Here is a 20,913-nt window from a genome sequence, read left to right as displayed (position 1 = left end):
ATTGCCACTGTGATCCAGGAAACCTCTCACTGAGATGTAAACTCTGGGTTAAACCCAGTCACAGAAACACATACCCACAATATACAAGAACCTTAGAAAAGCAGTTGGGTGAGAATTTCTGATGAGAAGTAAGATTGTGCTCTTCCTTGGTGATATCTTGATCCGTTCAAGTGAAAAAAGTTCCAGGAGGTACAGTGCAGTCAGCACAGTACTGGCTATCAGGAGCTCAGCAAACTCCCACAGCAGCTCTCTGTTTGGCTGTCTGTACCCTGCCTCACAGGGACAGAGAGGCTCTCTGAGGATCACTGAGAACCCATGCAGGATTTGCTAGAAATAGGAGTCATAGTTAACTAGAACCAGGCCAGGGTACAAGGACCTATCAAGCAAGGGCACAGCAGAGTTGCTGTGAAGAGCTGAGGAAAAAGTTACTCTCTAGGTTTGCCTGTCTTGTCTTCTTGGAAGAAAAGTACCATTAGAAAAAGGTTTGGTTAGAGGAGAAAATAAGACAATTCTGCTTTCTCCAGGGAGCTTTCTACAAGGAAAAGTTACAGAGATCCACCACAAGACCCAGTCTGACAGGAAATGCTCACCGGCTTGACGTTGATGACCAGAGTGATACCATGCTCTAAGAGCATGTCCTGGGCAATTCGGGACACAGTCTTCTCAACAAGGACTAAATTAGGTCTGACATCAACTATTCGCTGTACATAGTTCTTCAAGAACTCCCTTTCCTGCAGAAAGGAACAAAGTATGGCAGTTAACTACCGCAAACCCATCTGAAAAAAAAAAAAAAACCAAAAACAAACCAACCTTAAATGCTTATTGCAACTTTCTCTCTCATTTATATACTGACCTTTCTTAACAGGGAAAACAGCTATCCAGAAAGCACCATTAGCTGCTCATTGTGCACATTTTCCCACCCCCACAACACCCAGTTTATCAGTAATTTGTTATATGCACTAATTGCACATGAGGAGTCCAAAGTAAGAGACTTGCAGCAGAATCCAAACAGATATATATATATATATATTTGCACCTTACATCCTTACATGGAAAAAAGGCTTTAACATTCAAAAAGTGCTAGAATTAGAGCATCCTAAACCAAAGTTGTTTGCCATGTCATGTTCTCCATCTTCAGACACTTGCTAGTGTTGAGTGCTGGCACTCAGAGATGCTTCCATTCACGCAGAGTATGCCAGTGCTCTATGCCTCTACAAGTCTGTACACAAAGCCTCAGTCCCTAAATCTGTACTTAGGGACAGTGCTTCTGGAGTGGGATACCAAATGCTGTGCGCTGCAAAATTGCTCTTCTAACCATGCCAACCTTCTGGCTTCATCTCACTATCCCACACACACTTTTATTACCATGCACAGAAAGAGAAAGCAAGGCTGCAACTCTACCAGAGCTAAAGGCCTACACTGCTAGAGGGAGGATACAGCTTCCAAAGCCAGGGATTCTCAGTTGTGTTACTGCAGCTCACATCAGTCAGGCCCTAAGAGTTCTGTTCAAGGGAAAGATACCACAAAAGCAGTTTGCCAGCTCCTCAGAACAAGCATTCATGTTAGTGTAACAAAGATAAAGCTTTTGCTAGAAGCTAACCTTTTCAATTGAACTAGTATTTCTCTAGTATTTTCTGTCCTATAGGACTTTAATGCAGATACACAAATAGTTACAGATCATGTTCTGATGCAGACACTGAAATAATCACAGACCAATGTTTAGGAAGTACAGTAGATACTTCTAACCCACCCAGTCAAACAACAGTCTCAGTTTAAGCTTTTACTAGAAAACCAACTCACTAGGCAGAGACAAGTTTTACTGCTAAAGCTTTCATACCTGTAATTCTGTCTATTAACCACCAAACAGGAGTGGTCTTAAATGCATGCTAAGGAGAGTCAAATACAGAAACATTATGGCCCAAGCTCAGTAGGGCACCAAATACCCTTGTTAGGAGTATCCTGGTAAACACCTTAGGGCCTATTCTCAGACAGGAATGCAGTGTGTTAAAGAAAAGGTCTATCCATTTCAGTGTTTTCATACTTAAGGCACCTCCCTTCTCACAGGGGCAGGGCACCTGTTCCAAACTGACATTTTGTAGTGTTTCTCTTCATTAGGTTGCTGGTTGTCCCTTTTTTTTTTTTTAAGCCTGACAAGAAATAACACAAGTGCAACCTAACGCTCACCTACATTAACTTTTCCACTATTTCTTTCTGCACCTAAAGCACACCCAGCTCTCACGTTCTGAACCGTATATTCCTTACACAGTGTATCATTAAAAATAAAACATGTTTTCTAAAATGCTGTACTTAATTGAGGATTGCTCTCCATACATGTAACTTGATGACAAAAGCCCTCAGCACAAGACTACAAGTTTGTACTGTATTTACTGCAGCAGTTGCCTGGGCTAGCTGCTAGAAGAGGAAATTTTTCTCTTTCCTGTGCAATCCCACTTACTCAACTCCACCTTACATCCTGGGAAAAAAAAAATCAAATGTGCTCTGATCATCATTTTGTTTGAATCACTAGACATCAGGTAATTTTAAGCAAGAACAAAAGCATGCTCTCACCTGAAGTACTATAGGGTCTATGCAGGTAAACTTTGTTTCTTCTCGATAGAGGTACTCAATTGAGCACTTCAGCAGAAGAATTTTAGGATTTTTTAAGCAAGAGTTCATCTAAGAAAGATACAAAAATAGTTAAAAATACGAACACCTCGATAGGAAAAAAGTATACAAGAAAGAGAGACAGACTTCCTATGATTGATTGTTTTTTCCCCTCAAAAAAAAAGTGCCTCAGCTATCCCTCCCCACAACAGAGCCAACTACACATTCTTCCTTCTTATGAAGATGTTACACCCAGTTGTTGGAATTTCACAGCTACTGTCCAGTAAAAGTGCAATGCTAGAGGTTCCTTCAGTCACCCCCAAGAACCTCAAAGTCTTGATACACTTTGGAGCCTCCATCCAGATCACTTCTATCTTGACCTTCTGCCTTATATAAAGGTTCACCTTATTATATTGTCATAAATCGGAACCACAAATGCCTTTTTCTGGCTAAAACTTGGGGGAATTATTAGATGCCTTCTGAGGTGGTAGGGATGGAAAGTTTTCTATACATGCATGAGGAAAGCTTCCCCGCCTAGAATCTCTGCGCTAAAAGAAAACAGCTTGGAAAAGAAATGTTTTAAAAGCCATTCTTGTTTAGGATCTCAAACTAGAGAAAGCTTGCAAACCTCCCAAGTGGTGAGAGAAGCTTCAGGACACAAAAAGGAAGTCACAGCACACTTGTTTCCTCAGCATGCGCTACAGCCAGCACTGGATTAATCAAGCCTGCATTACCTTTTTGTGTGCAACATTCTTAGTGCAAACAAATCCATTCACCACCATGGAGTCAAATTTCTTTCCACCAGGGATCTAATAAAGCAAAGAACATTTTAGAACCATCATACACTCCCATAACTTCTAATGCAGTAAACCTAATACATAGAATACCTATTGTAGCTGATGCGCAAGCTTCAGCTACACCCTCAATTATCAGATGAAAGATCAGATACAGTCATGCTGGACACACAACTCTCTTCCTTTAAAGTCTGGCAAACGAAGAACAACATGAAAGCAAGTACTATGTTCCAGGATCTCTATGCCCCTCCCAACAGATGCATATTTATTAAACTGGGTACACTCTGGAAGATAACAAGGGAACCTAACTTCTATAGGCCATGGGGAGCATTATATATACACCTTTGCACATGCCACATCCACTAACAACAAAGAAGTTGTAAGGAAAGGAGAATAGAAGAAGAAAAGAAGGAAAAAAAGCAAAGGTAAAACCAAACCTGTACCTACTACTTGAACACATCAAACACTTGACTGGTGTGTCTACAGTCACAAGCAATCACAGGAGTAACAAACAACATGAAACAGGTTTCTGAAAAATATTTTTCAGAGGATATTTCTGTTATCAGTATGTGAAAACAGCAGACAGCTACAAAGAGCTTTCACCTCTGAACACCTGCTCTTTGAACTGGAGTTTCAGGAGAGGCAGCAACACCTGATGCTGCCTAAAGAGATGCCACAGAGCTATCACCAACACCATACAGCTCTCCTCATATCTTACATGCTTCCAAATAAAAGGCCTCCGAGATGAATTTTGCCAAATAAAAATAAGCCCGAGCCTTTGATTCTCAGTCACACTAGCTCCTTGGATGTTAGTTTCACAACTCTGCATGCCACAACTCCAGCCTTACAGTTTGACAATGTCAACACATCTGGCAGAACTGGAAGCACCATCCCATAACAATTAAGTTTTCCTCTTGAAGAAAGTCTCTGTACTCGGCATGGGAGGAGTTCAAACCTCCATAATGGATAGTTACAGGGCAATAGATTGCTACACAGAGTCCTGCAAGCTACTTATCCAGCATTTAGTACATCTCCAATCCAAGCACAAAACAAGCAGAAACCAAAAAAGGAAGCAAGTCATTACAGAGGTGTTGCTCTTTGCTACCTTCTGCAGCCTACAGCCTGAAAGAAGAGGCCAGCTCCAGGGCATTAAAGCACCTTTCACAGGATGCAAAGTTCCTTCTGCACAACTTTTTCTAGAACCCCACCTTATCCAAAGGCCATGGTGGCCAATTATGCCACTGAACATGCTGGAAGCAGTGGGAAGGGGACTCTTCAAACAAGGAGTACCACCAGCAGCTGCATCCTTTTGTTTTCTTGCTGTTTGAAACTTACTTTTTTGATGTGGACAAACTGGCGGATATCCATGTCATCATCTCTGTTCTTGACATCAGGTCGTACAGTTTGAACTACCTGGCAGACCACAGGTACAATGATATCCCTCCAGGACAGTGACAGGGACTCATTGTACAGAAGCTGCTGAAGCAGTGCCATCATGTGGTTGTGATTAGCAGACCTGCGAAAAAGACAAAACAAATAGATTTCTCCTGAGAAAAATACAGAGTAGTGATTAGTTGAAGTCACATTTCAGAAGTAAATTTCTTAACATTTACAGTACAGGTAGTCCTCTGAAGGAACGCTGCCTAGAACATTCTACAGTCAACTCTGGTCCTGTACTTCAATATATAAAAATCACAGGAAAAAAAAGCAATCAAAATATACTGTAAAAATCCTGTTTTCTTAATGCAAATTAGTTCCTTGCATTGTCCACTGCAGATCAAGTCCCACTGAAAGTTGGTGGAATAGAGGGGCTTCAGGAATTGTTACTCAAGATATGCAAATTCCTTTTTCTACATGTTTCTTACAGCAGCCTTTCCATGGCTTGTTTCTCCCCATTCTCTTCTCTCAGCAGATCCAGATTGCTGTGGTGCCAGCCTAGGGGCGTGAAAAAGAGTTCTTTGGACTTCTCCTCCACCCTCCTGTTGAATAAGGACTCTGTAAGAGACAAACAAACCTTGTTAATATAAGGTCACAGTTGAATGCCTGTGTCTTTCTGAAAGGCTACTTAGTAAATCCTTTTGTTTCAAAGACATAAGTCTAAGCCTCTTGAAATACTGAGTTTGAGCTAGACATCGTGGTAACATGATGTAGCAAACAGTATAACAGTGGTGAGTGTACAAATGAAAAAGCGAGCTACTAAAATTCTTGTACTGCCAGAATAGAGCAGACTTTTGTCTTCTGAAATTGAATTGTTACCAAGTTTGTTAACACAAGAAAAAATATAACATCCCAGTTTTGCCTATAAATAAGCAGCAAATTCAAAATATCATGTATATTCATAATAAATAATCATAATGGCTTTGAGACTTAGAACATTGGTCAAAGGCACTAATTTGACCCACAAAAAGCTGCTGCTTTGAAGACATCTACGTATAAGTGGCATTAAAAGATCTAGTTATTTCATTCAGGCTGCAGCACAACTATCAAAAGTATCTTGATAAAGCTCGTTTAGCACATCTCCCAAACGTATTTTAAAAAAAAAAAAACCAAAAAACTATACTACCAATTCACATGTCAGACTTTTGAACCTTTATGTGACTTGCAGCCCTGATCCCACACACCACCTCTTTGCTGCTCAGGTGCAGAGGGAGCTGCCAGCAGGCTGGTTCATCTAGCCTACGTCACAGTATTTAATACTACAGAATTCTTTAAGGATCTTCTGTCAAGAAAGCAGCACAAGCTTTTCAAAAGATCTCAGCACATCTTCTCACCTCCATCCACCTAACCATCATACACACAGGTATCTCTCTGCTACGATACGCAGGATGACAATGAAGGCTGTTTTCATTGAATACAATTTTTTAAAATCCTAAATGTCAGCATGATCTATAGCCCTTTCTGGTTTTGTAAACAGAAGGCATGTTTCAACAGTATAACACAGTCCTCACTTGGAGAGGCCCTGCTGCTTTCAATCACAGTATTGCATAGTAACTCCTTAGAACCGTTCTCTGTTTTGCATTACCAAGAATAGAGGTTATTTCAGCACAGTTTTCTGTGCTTTGAAAGAGTTACTAGGTTATTTCCCACACAGGTATTATTATATTATAGATGGAAGTTATAAAATTCCCCATTCTCATAATGGCTGGCTATATTATAAGTCATTTATGCCAGGAGCATATAAATTTTCATCAGCAAGTACATAAGCATTCAGAGTTCAAGCTTCAAAATCCTCAGAGTGCATGATACAACTGCAAAATCCTTATACAAGAGTAAGCTGAGCAGGACTACTGAAAAAAACCACTCTTTAAAAACAACTAACTACTACTAGATGCTCCATACCCAACATCAGCTGTGTAGAAGATTAACAAAAGTTACATTGGTTTTTCCCCTTTCCTTTCTTCTCCTGCAAAAACTCAGTTAAAAACTAAGCATCAGTTTAAATCAAAGACTGCTCTTCTGGCTGCACTGACATTGGGGTTTCCACCTTATTTCCTCCTCCTACGAGCTCACCAAAATCAGTAAGTAGCATTAACTGGGAGAGAAAAAACCCACAAGTGCACCTGGCCACAATATTGGAAGGCACATGGGTCTTAAAACTCACAACTGCATCTAACAGCCATTCATTTCAGAAGTAGTAGCAGTGGAGGTGGTAATGACAGGAAACCCAGAAAGATTTAAGAGATGAAGCTTTAAGCTACTCTGTAGAAGCAGTGCAATTAATATCACATCTTCATTTGCTTGCACAGAAAGTTAAAATCGGTTTCTGTTACATAAGTTTGTGGGTGGGGAAGTTGTGAACAGACTTGCCATTTACACTTATTTTTTAAAAAAGTGAAAGCTTTTCTTTGAGTGCTTTTGCATGAAGAAATCTGAGAAGTGAAAGAAATTTAAGCTTGATAGCGCATTCAAAAAAGTTAAGAGTATAGTTTTATATCAGTTTTGCCACAAGTAAGTTCAGTTTTACTGTCAAGTAAATATTTTTAAAGGGTCAATGCCCTATTAAAGGGATATTGAGGAGTTTTTATTGTTATATTAAAACCACACAATAGCAACATTTGAAGTTTCTCCTTACCTTTAATAAAAGCATCACTTATAGAGAACATCTGCTGCCCTCCGTTTTCAGGATTCAAGTACTCTGAAAGAAGAGAGAAGAGGGAGATAGGCGGAGACAAAAAAAATGACAGGTTACACTGGTGCACCCATATAATTACAATGTACACGCCCACACCAGAAGCAGCAGCATTACTCATCTAAGTGTTTAGTCACCAATTTAGCAACAGCTTGATGAGTGGTCAAGGCAAGAATATCCTCTCATTCTTGTTCTATCAAAAAGTTCTAAGACAACAAGAAAATAGTACTTATTACTGTGAAGAAACAAAACAAACAAAGTACACATGAGCAAAGACTGAACTAGGAATTAAGAGTTTGCTTTTCCAATTGATCCACACCACACTTTCTAGATCTGAATACAAATGTGTTAAGCTGCCAGCAGACCATGGGAATGTCCAGACAGGGAACGGCCTCCTCACTCTGTTCTAAAAATGCCACTTCAGAAGCCATTTTGATCTCACACTCCAATACAGTATCTTAGACTGAGGGAGAGACCAGCCTTAAGATTTATCTTACACACTGAAGGAAACAAAAAAAAACACCAACAACCCAGCCTGCCTTTCAAGAGCTAGAAGTCTAAAGTCTAAAACAGTTTAAAGTGTTTTGAGGAATCCATGCTGACAGAGCTGGACACCCAGCAGCAGAGGAAAGCAAGAGCTATGTATCACTTTACATATGGGAAATAGGATGAAGCTCCATCTACTAGGCTTGTTTAGCTTGCTAGATCTTGATCTTTCATGCAGGCTGGTTGGCTACAAAAAGCGTGTTTTCTACAGAGGCCATTAGCTTGTTGTGCCTTTAGTTTGTTCCTTACTTCTACAAAAAAGGATTGCACAGTGTGAAAACAAGAACAATAACCCAACTGCTTATATAGCGTGATGATCTGAAGCCTGAAGCTAACCCTTTATCAACTTTCCTGAGAATGGTCCAGACCTGCTGCCACAAACAGAATGCAAAGCCAGGCAGCTTTCAGACACCAACAGAAAACAACAGAAAGTTGACAGGACACAAGCAATCACAACTCTCTGACCAGCAGCACTTAAGAGACCCCTTACAGGCCACCAGTTAAAAAATCTGAGCTTATCTGCAGTTGACCAGTTTGCAAACAGATACTGAATAGATGATCAATGTACCAAAGAGAAGTTGCAAGCTTCCCTTGCAGCTCGATGGTTATTTGCAGATTCCTTTCATCTCTTGCTCAGATGAAGAGTTTAGCATTACAAGCAACCTACTGCTTGATAAAAGTCGGCTTACCCTCAGTATTCATTCACCCACAGACTACCTGGAGAAAGTCATGTCACGCAGTACCTACACATGTATACTAGCACCTCCATCCCTCTCCATCTTGCAACAGCCTCAGGACAACAGCTCTTACTGTGAACACATTCAAATTACGTCTGACACATATCCCTGACTGGCACAGCCAAGGCAGGAGTTAACCCCAGCTGAAACCTAAACTTAGTTATGCTCTGGACAGACACAGGTGGCACCTCCAAACCAGGAACACTTCTCTTCGATACAGCTTCACTTCCTATAACTTTGCTTCCAACTGTGCCCCAGGGGAAGTTCCTGACAAAGATACCGTACCCCTTCCTCAATTGGACAAATAACACACTCATAGGTGCAAGTTTGAGATGGTGAGAGTGGCTAACACACACATTTCTTACCTCACACCATCCCTACATGCATCATGCTCCACAGAATGTTAGGAGGGAGGAATTTCCTGTAGTATATTTTGCAGCCTTGTCTGCAAGCAGTTAGCTATCAAGAGACTATCTTACAGGCTCCCCTGAAAAACTTCACCAAAGCAAAACAACAACAACAAAAGAACAAAAAACCACCACTCCAGAACATACAAATTCCTAGGTCTGATTCAAGGGCATCATTGGAAGAAAATACCACAACACACACAGAAATTCACAGGTCTCCAATGGAAACCAACAGGTATGGATTTTATACACCTTACAGATTGCTCTGGTTAAACACCAAAAACAGACTGTGCAACAACCACAGCTTTTCCTCTAGATACGCAAACAAGGATGCATGCATCCACAGATATCCACTGAAAACTGATGTGCACCTTTTCAAAAGAAGGTGCACCAAAAGGACTCCTGGCAACGGCACACTAAGCCTTGGCAAGCAATGATGATAAGGAACTGTGTTGCGGTTACTCAGATACTCTTCTTTCCCCTCCCATCCTAACTAGATGCAGGTATCAAAAACTAACTACCCAAAATACCTCCTACCAGAATCAAGGACATCTGGCTGCAAGGACATTTAGAAAATAAAGTTTCCCATATTGGTAACTGTATCTCTCCAAAACCAGCAAATAAACCCACATTTAAAATGACACTTAATATCTTCCCTCAATTTAAATGCAGACAGCAATTTTAGTTTGTTTCCCATTTTGATACACACTATACAGTACCAATGTCTTTAGGCAGATACTACAAATGAGTCACTATACTACTCACTTGTAAGATACTACAAGCCAGCTAACTTGGAGTCACTAGAATTTCATGGAAACACATCAGACATTAGTCAGCCCATAACATCATAAGAAGTCCTGCCATTAGACTCAGACTGTATTTAAACCACTCTGTTCTAAAACACAGCCGGTACATCACAGGCCATTGCTTCAAAGCAGCTGACCTCTGTGACTGGTGGAAATTGCATATCCCTTAATCATTTGAAAAAACCCACTAACCCCTTAAAGTTGACCTGTACTTCTAGCACTGATGTTTTGTCCTGTCAGTCCTCCCTCAATGACCGTAATTTACACAATTGTGAGGAAATTGAGTTACTAGCCTCAAATGGTGGGTGTGATCTTCAGTTTTACTTCATTATTTCAAAGAAAATTAAGTCACTATCATCCAGTCTAAGGACAAGAAACAACTCCAATGAAATCAAGCCAAAACATGTGTCCGTAATGATCATAGGGAAGTTGCTGACCCCTGATAGCAGCAAACACATCATGTCACTGATTGACTACAGTACTGTTCTTAAAATAACCATGTCCCACCTTACATACAAGTTTAACTATCTAGTCTTGGCTGTCTAATCATTGTGATACTCTGTAACATCCTGGATGACATCTTTTGTCGAATGTAGCCAGGAAAAATCATGAACACAAGGTGAAAGTCTTTGCACTCTGACTTTAATATTTCCAGAACAAAGTTTTAGAATTCATCTGTTTTGCTACTCTAGGCACTGCAGAGTTCTGTCCCACCTAATTTTTGAAGGTCTTGAATAAAAAACATTTAAGTACCTACAAAATTTCAGTCTCCCTATAGCCAAGAAGTGTTTCTTGCTATTCAGGATGTTGTCATTCATTTTAACTTGTTGCTCCCTGGTTAGGCCCTTCCTCTAGGAACTTTCATGCCAGAAATCAAAAAAATCAAAAAAAAAAGATGTACAGTAAGTCCTCTGTATTTGCAGAGGATACAGATTTTTCAAAAACCTGCAGGATAATACCTACCTCTCCACAGTACATTTTAATGACTCATATCTCCACCCTGTCCCACTTCTGGGCACATTTCTGATGCTTTTCCTTCAAGGGAAATCCATTCTCTTAAAGGGAATTGTTCCCAGTTTTCTACTACAAATTAACACTCCTACAGAATAACCTGGTTAAGAGACCACACATTTCAGGAACAGATAACAAACACCAGTCAGCAGAGATGCACCATAGACAGCAAAGTGCCGCCAAAAAACATAATTCAGAAGCAGAAGTCTCTCTCATTTCAGTTTCCTCACCACTTGCCTTTGCTGCTGATCTTCTCTGACCTCTCCATCATCAAAATCTTTCTCATAAGAGCTTCAGTTCTAGCTAGGAGAAGCTTTGATTTGGTCAACAGTTTCCGAGAGAGGTAGGTTCTCTTATGTTTCCCCTTCATCATGTACTCCTTTTTGAATAAGGAGATAAAGACTGAGATATACCCAAACCAAGACTATCACTCTACAAGTCCTTTAACACTGGTCAGAGCCGAACTGACTATTGCCTGCTTTACTGCCAACACACACTGATAAAGATAAACCTGCTACAGCTGTAAAGTCATAGGATACTGCAGCACACCTGGGCCTGTTTCAAGCTCACTTAATCTAGAATCCCTCCTTCCTAAGAGGAATTCGCTGATATAATCTCCCTCTCCACACCTTTCCTTCCCTGCAGATGCATTAGCTTTTCATTTGATTAGGGCATGAACTGGAAACACGTTGAAAGGACCCAATAACAAGCTGGTGCCAGTAGTGCTGATAACTCATCCCTGCTGTTGACATCAAGTCAAATTTCAAACCTCCTCTGCTCCTCTCTTTGGGGGCAAAAAATAAGCAGTTACGATTTCCCTTCTTCTAGACATATTTTTAGCAAATAACAAAATGTAACTACAATAGGCCCCCTCTAATTTGCCTCACTCTCTCTCCCATGTCTAACATACTTTGAAAGACAACTGTGACCAGTTCTTCTGCGTCATTCTCTTCAGTGACCATTGCAGTTTCAGAAAATGCAATCTGTATGCAAGCAAAAGGTAAGTCTTGCATTCTGATCCACAACGACAGAAGAGATCCGTTAGACTTTACAGAAGGATTAATTCATTAGAAGGAGTCCAAATTATTTAATACTGGATCATCTTTTAAAGTTGGAAATACTGAAGGGGTGGGGTGAAACAATAATTAAGAATAAGAAACTTCTTAGAAGCAGCCAAAGATAGAAGTTTACAGAGCTGATGTAGTCTTAGGTAAGGAAGCAGAGAAAGACATCAATTGCTACCCAGCATGTAAAGCAACTAGAATATACTAGACCCAAGTCTGTGACAAGCCCTCCTTTCAGTCAGCCCTTGTCCAATTTAGAGAATGCAGTTGTCAACAGGCAGGGACGTTATTTTTTCCATAAAGATTTTGCTTATAGTTACAGTCTTTCAATTTAGTTAGGAGGAAAAAAAAAAAAATCAAAAGAAGTCTTCAATACTGAGTATTTGATTTCTTCCTACTTTGCTTAAGTGGGTGTTCTCTTTTGAAGAAATGTTACATACATGGATTAAGTTAGGCCTTACTGCTCATCAGTAAGATTCTTCTGTCAAATGTAAGCTTCTTAAGATACAATTAGAAGTCAGCACAGAGCTCTTCCAAGTTAATTTTGTTTGGTTGGTTTTTGGGTTTTTTTCTTGCTTGCTTTTCCAGTTTATCTCAAACTGTAGAGACACATATCAAACTGGTTTATGCACGGACTATTTTTCCACCCCAGTTAGCCAGAAACTGTATATGTGGATCTGCCCTTTTATGTATGGACAGGAGACTTTGCTTCAACTGCAAAGAGAAAGTCACAGGGGAAGTTACACACTCTGCAGAGAAGGTGTTTCAACAGGTCTACTGAGCCTTCTCAGAGGTAAGCACATCAAAACTGCAAGCGAGTGCCAGCTACATGTCATATTTCCCCCTCTGTAAGACAGCTACAGAAGTAGTGTCCAAATAGGTCAGTATTATTAGGGCCCAGCTCTCCATCATGTGCAACTCCAGCTGGTGACTACCTCATACCTTTTTGGTCGGCAGGGTGAGGGGGCACATGTGGGTACTTGGAGTGCTTCTTGATATGGAAGTTCACGTTGTCCAGCTCCACGTTCAGGCTGATGGAGGCGGCTGAATCACTGTCCATTGTGGACTGGAAGCTGCTGACTGAAGTGCGCTTGCTAGGGCTGGCGGAGTCTTTTAGTGTTGGGTAAGGGGGAAGATACAGGGAGGAGAAGGGTTCAAATGGGTATCATGAGGGTACCGGAGAGGAGAAAAATTGTCTTTAATACATAAAGACCAGTGTGCAATACTACAGGATTACAGTTTTTTCATAGTTCTAATCTTATCTTCATGTGTGCATGCTGACATATTGGGCATTCTTTAGTGCATTACTATAGGGCCCAAATCAAGCAGAAGTCTGCCTGAGAAACAGAAGGTAGCAATTTACATGCTTCTCCTCCGTTAGAAGTATGAAGCTTTACTAGTTCCACTAAATACAAAATACCGTATCCATCATAAGAAACAGGAGGACTAGCTAGGTTATAGTTCGCTTAGATCCTTACAGTCCCATGCGCACACAGACAAACGCACACATAAAGCAAGACATGGTTAAACTACTATGTCCCAAAAGACTGGGGATAACAGGGGAGAAGGCAGTGAGAACGAGACTCAGGTGACACTCACTGGCTAAGTTATCTTCTCCTTCATCAGCAATCTGCTCTGTGTCACTGTCATCAAACTTGATGTCTTTGAACCAGGATGGCTCAGAGTGCCCCTCTACAGAGTTCACAGAGTCACTGTCTGGAGATGGGGTTTCAGAGAACTCCGTGCTCTAGAAGAAAAGGAAGAAAAAAAGGACTTAAAGTGCAGCTCTGCTGAAATATCAAGCAGCCTCAGAAAGCAGCCTGCTACAAATACAGATCACACACTTTAAAAATCAGAGGATACTTTCAGTGGGCTGAACGAGGTTAGTCATAGAGCCGTGCCCCTTTGCATGAAATAGGAACTCTTTGGGACAGGAAACAAGTATTTCTTTACAATTCCCACATGCTTAGTCTCTGCCTCCTCCCCACCTCCACAGAAGTTGTGACTAAGTGGCACTAAAGCACAAATTTACTGCACATTTTCTGTCACCACATCCAGCTAAGCAGTTTTGAATGCTTCCTATCCCCAGCCGAGGTGGGTGATGATCATATCCTTTGCCCAGAAACCAGCACATGCAGCTTTTGGTGGAGGCTAATTCTAAGTTACTGGAGCAACTCTGTGACAGACCGAAGTAGCTCTATGAGTTTCAATCACAAGTCAGGCTCTAGCTAGGGCTACTGTGTCAAAACAAAGCCTGGCTAGAGTGCCAGAGAACCTGGAGAGCATCTAAGCAATTTCCATCAGCCATCCTGATGCCTCCAGTCACCTCAAGAGGAAGTTCTCACTATCATTCCTTTGGCTACAGTGAGTGCAGCAAGCACCTGAGTCAACAACACGCTTTCTCCTGACTCTTGTCCAGGAGAAACAAGATCAGGCACTGCTTTCAGCTGATGAGAACACGAATTGGCTTTAAATCTTGAATAACATAAGCCTCTTACAAATAGTTACAAACAGGGATCCACAAGCACTTGCTAGTTAAGGGCAAACTTTTACTAGCAAACTGAGACAGTGCAGTTAACTAGCTGAGATGCCAGATGAAGCCCAGAGCAATCTCAGTGGAAGACTATGTGACTGTGGCCAAGAGCTGAAATGCATGAGAAAGACAAGATGCTAATGGCTGCAAGCTTTCTGACTGAGGTCCACGTGACAGCTGAGCCATTGTTTATTGTGAGAACCTGCAGAATGTGAAAGACTCAACTGAATGCTTTCAGGTAACATAGAGGCTACAGAGTTAAAAACCAATCCAAGTCAAGTTAAAAACCAATCCAATCACACAGGCTAGTGACTGCTCTTACACCTCAGCAAGTTTGATTGCAATGAAATACGTAGCATAGCATCTCTGGTCACTGGTTCCCTGCCTCCCCCTCAGCTAGCCAGTCCTACTTGGGAGACATGACAAAGACTCCTCCCTTTCAGAAGAAGATTACCAATACAATATATAAGATCTGATACTGTATATATAAAATATCCATTCTTTGGAAGTTTTTAAAGAAGAAATATTGAAACACAAGACCACCATTGTGTCTCAGACACCAGTAATTGCACACAGATTCTAGATTCTGCACATGACAGCACAGCTGACATAAGCACAGACTGTGCCATTCCAAGGCCTCCATGGAAGATGTGCACCATGAGAGGAGCTGGCCTTGATTAGAGACCCTTTCCTTCACTTTAGGCAGCACTACATGTAACAACTCAAACTCTGCAGAGAACAGCCCCAAAGCTTTCTGGGCAAATGCAGCTTCCTCAGGCTTTAAACCACTAAGGAAAAAGGCCTGGATCCCAGTTCTCTGTACAGCAGAGCTGATTTAGAAAACATACAACAGCTGCTGAGAACAGGATTAGAAAAGATTTTAGTCAGCAGTCAAGCCCAGCAAGACCCATAGCTTTCTCACTCCTTTTACCTGCAATGGTCTGTAGAGAGCATACTCATCTCTGAAGAGCTGGTCATGATGACTGACACATTCTAGCCAGCGTCCATCAACCAACGCTTGTCCTATTGCAATGGCTTGGACCCTGGAGGTATAAGAATAGAGATGGTTTTCTAGGTCTAGTTCTACACACAAATGGTTTATGGTACAAGCATGCTACAAAAAGAAAGAGTCATTTGCTACGGATTATTTGACACACCAGTATCCCATTGCCATGTTTAACCAGGCACTATTTAAAATACTGTGGAGACGCAGCAGAGTGACTGGTTCAAGTATGGAGCCAGACAAAAAGACTGCCAGTACCCTAAACTCAGCTGAGGTGTCCAACATAATTAAGACATATTGTTTGTGCTCCTCCAATAGTGTTAGCTTGAGTTACACATACTGAGCATCTCTGCTGAGTAAGGACTGTTGCTCTAAACTTAAGAAGCATCTCTTATCTCCCTCTCACATAGTTAAATACACCAGATTCTTTATACTCACTTAGAAGGTTAAAAGCCTGCCAGCCCCAAGTTTAGCTATCAAACACTATGAGTGATCTCTGATCCCAGGGGCAGACTTGCCCTTTGGAATATCAGTGAACATTTTCTGGACAGTCTTTGAAATATACTCACTGTTCTCCAACTATTTGAGGGATACTTGTTCCATAAGCTGCCTCCCACACCAGCTCCCAAACCAGACAGCCCCCTGTGCCCTGTTGTTCTGGGCCAGAGTCAGAACCCTACCTGCTTTGGTAGGCAGTAAAGAAGAGATCTGAGCTTTCTTTCTTTCTCATCTCCCTGCAAAGGGGGTCTATCTCTGCAGTCTAAGATACCCTATATCAGCTAAACTCACAACCTCCTGTCACAGAGACAGGAGACACCTGTTGTACTAAAGCATCAGGGTTACCTTGTGGTTATGTGTCCATTTCTGATGAGCCAGTTGACCAGCTCTTTTCCCACAATGCAGTTGGGATGTGTCCGTAGCCAGTAGCGATGGTCTTGAAATTCCATCCCACTGTTGTGATGGCAGATTTTCTTCCAGAGATCTTTCAGCTGGACTGAGTCCTGGACAAGGAGATATGCAAGTTACTTACTAGTCTGACCTTAGCACTGGTTTCAAGGGCATCAACCTGGGTCCTCAGATCAGCTTCTAGATCAAGAGCCCTCCAGAAACAGGCATAAAATCTAAGCCATTCTGCACAACCTGTGCAAAGGTGCAAACAGAAATGGCAAACAGACATGAGATCAGCTCCTTATATCCTTCCTTATATATAAAGTTGAGAGAACAAGGAAGAAACAAAGTGGGTACCCTCAGAGTAAAGGGGGTTTTGTTTTTAATGTGGCAAGATTTTGTACTGCCTACAAGATACTTATGTCCTCACTACTGCCCTCTTGCACCCTAATCTCAAACTCACGTGGTGTGTGTAAATCATAGAAAACTAATCCTTTGGAAGAGGGTTTTTCCAACATAATCTGTGCTCAACCTAGGCTTTGTGAAGCATACTAGTCCATTACCAAGCCCAGATATAAAGCAAGTATTTGACACAGCAATGCACACTGCTATTTCCAACTGCTGGGATACCATTTCTTATGGGGGATTCCCTTTTTATTGTCCAGTACCAAGCCTTTTTTAGACACTGCTAGTTTTAACCACTAAGCAAAAAAGGTCTGTATCCCCCCAACTCAATTAACCATTTTTCACTCTGTGGATCTCTTCCCTTTACCACTTGGAACACTTGAGCCTGTACCTCGAACTTATTTTGGGGCCTGTTAAGCATGTATGCCAACTCTTGTGTAGGCTATGCTCCATCCATACTGAGCTGTCTCTCTGCACCTGGCCCCTTTTGCTTTCCTATATGTACCCTGGTTTGGCACAGCACAACCTATTGCTGCAGAGTGGAAACTGGGACCTGAAATTATTTTGAGAGAGCAACAGAGCACCTCGAGGGGTGGAGAAGAGACACTGCAACTCAATTTCTCAAATGCCTCACTGGTTCTATTTTCGTGTAACAGAGAAAAAAAAAAATATCTTTAATTAAATTCTAACTGGTTTCAGCTTTCCAGTTAACTGCCAGAGCTATATTATTGAACTTTCCCAAATGTGCCCTGAGATCCAAGAATTTTGCTCCACTTCTGTTACTGGACTAGCTTGCTGCTTTTATTTCCAGGAGTGGCTGTCCTGGATATTATCCTAAAACTAATGTCAGCAGCTCCCCTTCCGTACCAGGTATAGAGTCAAGTGGATCAGTAACAGAACATGTCATAGGGTCAAAAGATTTGATGCAACTGGCGATTCCACAGTTCAGCTACCTTGTAGTTTACCTGTAACTCACATGGTGAATTCAGTAAACTAGACAAACTGGCAAAACACAGCAAATCCTTTCAACTCAAGGATTTTGACCTCTAGTTCACAGAAGTATGTGCTTACCCCAGCGTACATACATATTCCCCTACCTTTTATTTCATGAGCAAAGTTCATTAGTCTTCTGAATGGAATATGTTAAACTTTAAATTAACTCCTAATAGAGAGTCAGCTCCACATGCCAAGGGCGTTAAACAAACAGTGGGTATTCACAGAAAATCCTACATTAATTGACACTGCATCTTCTGCTCTTACATCAACAGAAGCAATACTACTAATCATCTTCTCCCCCAAGGAAGGAAACAGACAAAAAATTAAAAAACAAAGTGAAGCTGAAGTGCACTAGGACATGATCATCTTGGTCCAAGTTGCATTCATAGCATTGTAAATTTCACTTTCCCTGCATTAAAATACATGCATGGGGTAGGGTGGTATAAAGACATGTCTTGAAAATGTTTTTCCCCTCACATGGTTATCCATTTACAGAGCACCCTGGGAAGGAGTTGTGCAACTGAACAGGAACTAGAGCGTTTCTGCACCCTCAGGAATACTTGTATGCATTTTGCTGACAGCAGGCAAATACCTGACAACACAGAGATTAGCCTTCCTGATCTTAAATTGGCAATGGGGAACAATCTTGAATCTTTCAATGTGTGAAAAACTCTCCCTTCCCTTCTCTGCATCTTTTTTGTCCTATTTGTTGGCAACATTTCCCCTCCCTCAAAGAAAAGAAACACTGTTTTCTATTGAACATTGTACAGTAACTGCCACCTACAACACTGCCTCTGGGGGGAGGGGATAATAGGATTACACAGAACACTGTTGCACATTGAATTTTCTTCGAACAAGTACGTCACTACAACCTTCTACAAAATGTTGTATTTACTCTGCACACAAGGGGAGGGGCTGTAACTCATTCATCATGGTGTAATGATTTTGAAGCAATCATTAAAAGTTTCCGATTACGTGGCCTATGAAAGGCAAAATGTGAACTTGGAGAAATACAGAATGAGGTCATAGCGTTACAGCTGCAACCATGACAGGTTTAATCCACAAGGAGCCACCATACACCAACTCCACACTGCGTAACACACTTTCCAAGATTAAAACTGTAAACACTTTTATGCAAACACCACATGAACCTATGATTTGTTTCAGGTAGACAGAAGTGTCCAAAGCAGCATTAATATTTTCTATCCCTGCACCACCCGGAGGAGAGGTCCAGGTAAGAGTGCTCAAACAAGAGCCTTTAAAGACAGCAAGATACTCCTGCTGCATGACACAAGAAAGGCAAACTTCATTGCCTTCACACAGCAAGACACACAGAAGTCTGAAAGGTACCAGAAGGATTTTGCGCTCATCCTCGCTGGTCTCTGCCTTCATATGTGTGCGACTGGCCTGGGGGCTGACGGATGTCTCATAGGCAGGCACCATTGGTGAACCTGACCGATCCAGCGACAGGTTAGTGATGCTGGCTGATCTGTAGTGGAAGAGAGAAGAATTGAAGTGTTCATTGTGCAGTGCTTCACCAGAGCAGACATTGATCTTCTAGCATGCTAAAAAGGAACTTAAGCCTGTGACACTGTTCACTCTCCTCAGTACAGACACTGCTTAAAGCCTCCTCCCCAGTCAAAGCAGAAGAAAGGATCCCTAGGAAAAAAGTGTATTGCTTTGGAACATCTAAGTTAAACAAACTTTTGTAAAGCTTTTTGTAGGAAGCAGTTAGAACTAAGTTTAGGCACAGCAATTCATATATGTCTGCATTTGAATAGACTGGAGAAGGCATGGGATGCTGGGCAATTAGAAGCTCCAGTGGTCTGGAGGCAAGACAGATGCCAGCAAGGGCAGCCAACACCAGGATCCCTGTAACAGGGCACCAAGATTCCTCCTCTCCTTGACCCACTTAAAATTCCTTCTCCTCAGCTCTCTGAAATACCTGGCTTACAGCTTGCAGAGTCTGGAAGTTTGAGCACCTGCTCCCTAAGGGCAGCTACACTGTCAGCTGAAGCTGGAGGCCACACCAGCTGGCAATTTTCCTTGTACTGCATTATGGAGCATCCACCTGATCTCAGCCCAGCTGTTAAGAAATCTTGGCTATTCACTCCAGTACAAACACACCATTTTGCAATAATCATTGCAAAGCTACAAATGCAAACACAAGTTCCAGATATCCTCTGCTCCAACATCCCACAACTAAACTAAGCCTCTGAATAACCAGAGTGCAACTTCTCATCGTGCAACCGCAAAAAGCATGCAGTGTAAGCTATTCATGCTAACAGTGCTCTAAGGACTGAGGATGGAAAACACTTCTGCATACAGCAACAGGGATGAGAACTGTTGCCAGCCTCTAGTCTTTGGAATGAAACTCAGATAACTTCACAGGCCTTGCTAACTGGCTAACAGACACTCTAATTATTCCTAATAATTCTCAATGGATGACATGACTGAGCCCAGGCATGAATAGCAATGCCACCCTATTTCAGCTTTTGTACTGCAAGAAAGTAGGCACTGAAGGTACAATAGTCTCAAAATCACTGCTTTTTTCCTCCTCTGTCTCTTGAGGAGAATACTGGACTGATAAAGGGTTTTAGTTAGATCCTTTTCAGTCATTTATGCAGAATCAAAGGAAACTAATGTCGCCACTACATCCATATACATCTAGGGGTGATAAGCAAAAACTTGTCACAGGCATTCATGGCAGGCTAAAACTCTGCCAGTCTTCCACTGTTCAGATGCTCTCAAGTTAAACAAAGTTAGAACTGGCAGAGTTATGCAGCTTAACAGAAAGCATTCTTATGTAGAATATGAGATTGACATGAAAGTCCATCATTAAGCACTCCTCCCAGTTGTTTCGCAACAGCTACTTGAACTGTGCCACCTACCTGTAAGCAGCAGGGATTTTTAATTTGTGTAAACAGGTATTAAGCAAGAGTTAGAACAGTCATATTTCATATCTGTGTCTTTATCATCACCAATTACAT

General features: G+C 41.5%; 1 protein-coding gene across 11 annotated transcripts in view; it reads right to left on the bottom strand.

Annotated features, from left to right (window-relative positions):
- PIKFYVE (phosphoinositide kinase, FYVE-type zinc finger containing) overlaps positions 1–20,913 on the bottom strand; it is a 67,191-nt gene that overhangs the window by 25,187 nt on the left and 21,091 nt on the right. For 6 of the 11 annotated variants that reach the window (XR_012836062.1, XM_075756474.1, XM_075756473.1 and 3 more), the window contains 11 exons: positions 19,274–19,412; positions 16,478–16,635; positions 15,563–15,674; positions 13,698–13,845; positions 13,041–13,208; positions 7,471–7,533; positions 5,264–5,393; positions 4,734–4,914; positions 3,339–3,413; positions 2,569–2,676; positions 591–731 (listed from right to left, as the gene is read on the bottom strand). Coding sequence is in view for 10 of the 11 variants with exons in the window: in XM_075756474.1 (XP_075612589.1) it covers positions 591–731; positions 2,569–2,676; positions 3,339–3,413; positions 4,734–4,914; positions 5,264–5,393; positions 7,471–7,533; positions 13,041–13,208; positions 13,698–13,845; positions 15,563–15,674; positions 16,478–16,635; positions 19,274–19,412 (1,423 nt within the window). In the remaining variant the exon portion in view is untranslated. The remainder of the gene's footprint in view (positions 1–590; positions 732–2,568; positions 2,677–3,338; positions 3,414–4,733; positions 4,915–5,263; positions 5,394–7,470; positions 7,534–13,040; positions 13,209–13,697; positions 13,846–15,562; positions 15,675–16,477; positions 16,636–19,273; positions 19,413–20,913) is intronic. The other 5 variants (XM_075756475.1, XM_075756476.1, XM_075756479.1 and 2 more) reach the window with 2 other exon arrangements.

The sequence above is a fragment of the Balearica regulorum genome, chromosome 6 (genome assembly GCF_011004875.1).
Source record: "Balearica regulorum gibbericeps isolate bBalReg1 chromosome 6, bBalReg1.pri, whole genome shotgun sequence".
In the NCBI taxonomy this organism is placed as follows: domain Eukaryota; kingdom Metazoa; phylum Chordata; class Aves; order Gruiformes; family Gruidae; genus Balearica; species Balearica regulorum.
This window is presented reverse-complemented; position numbering and strand designations above follow the sequence as displayed.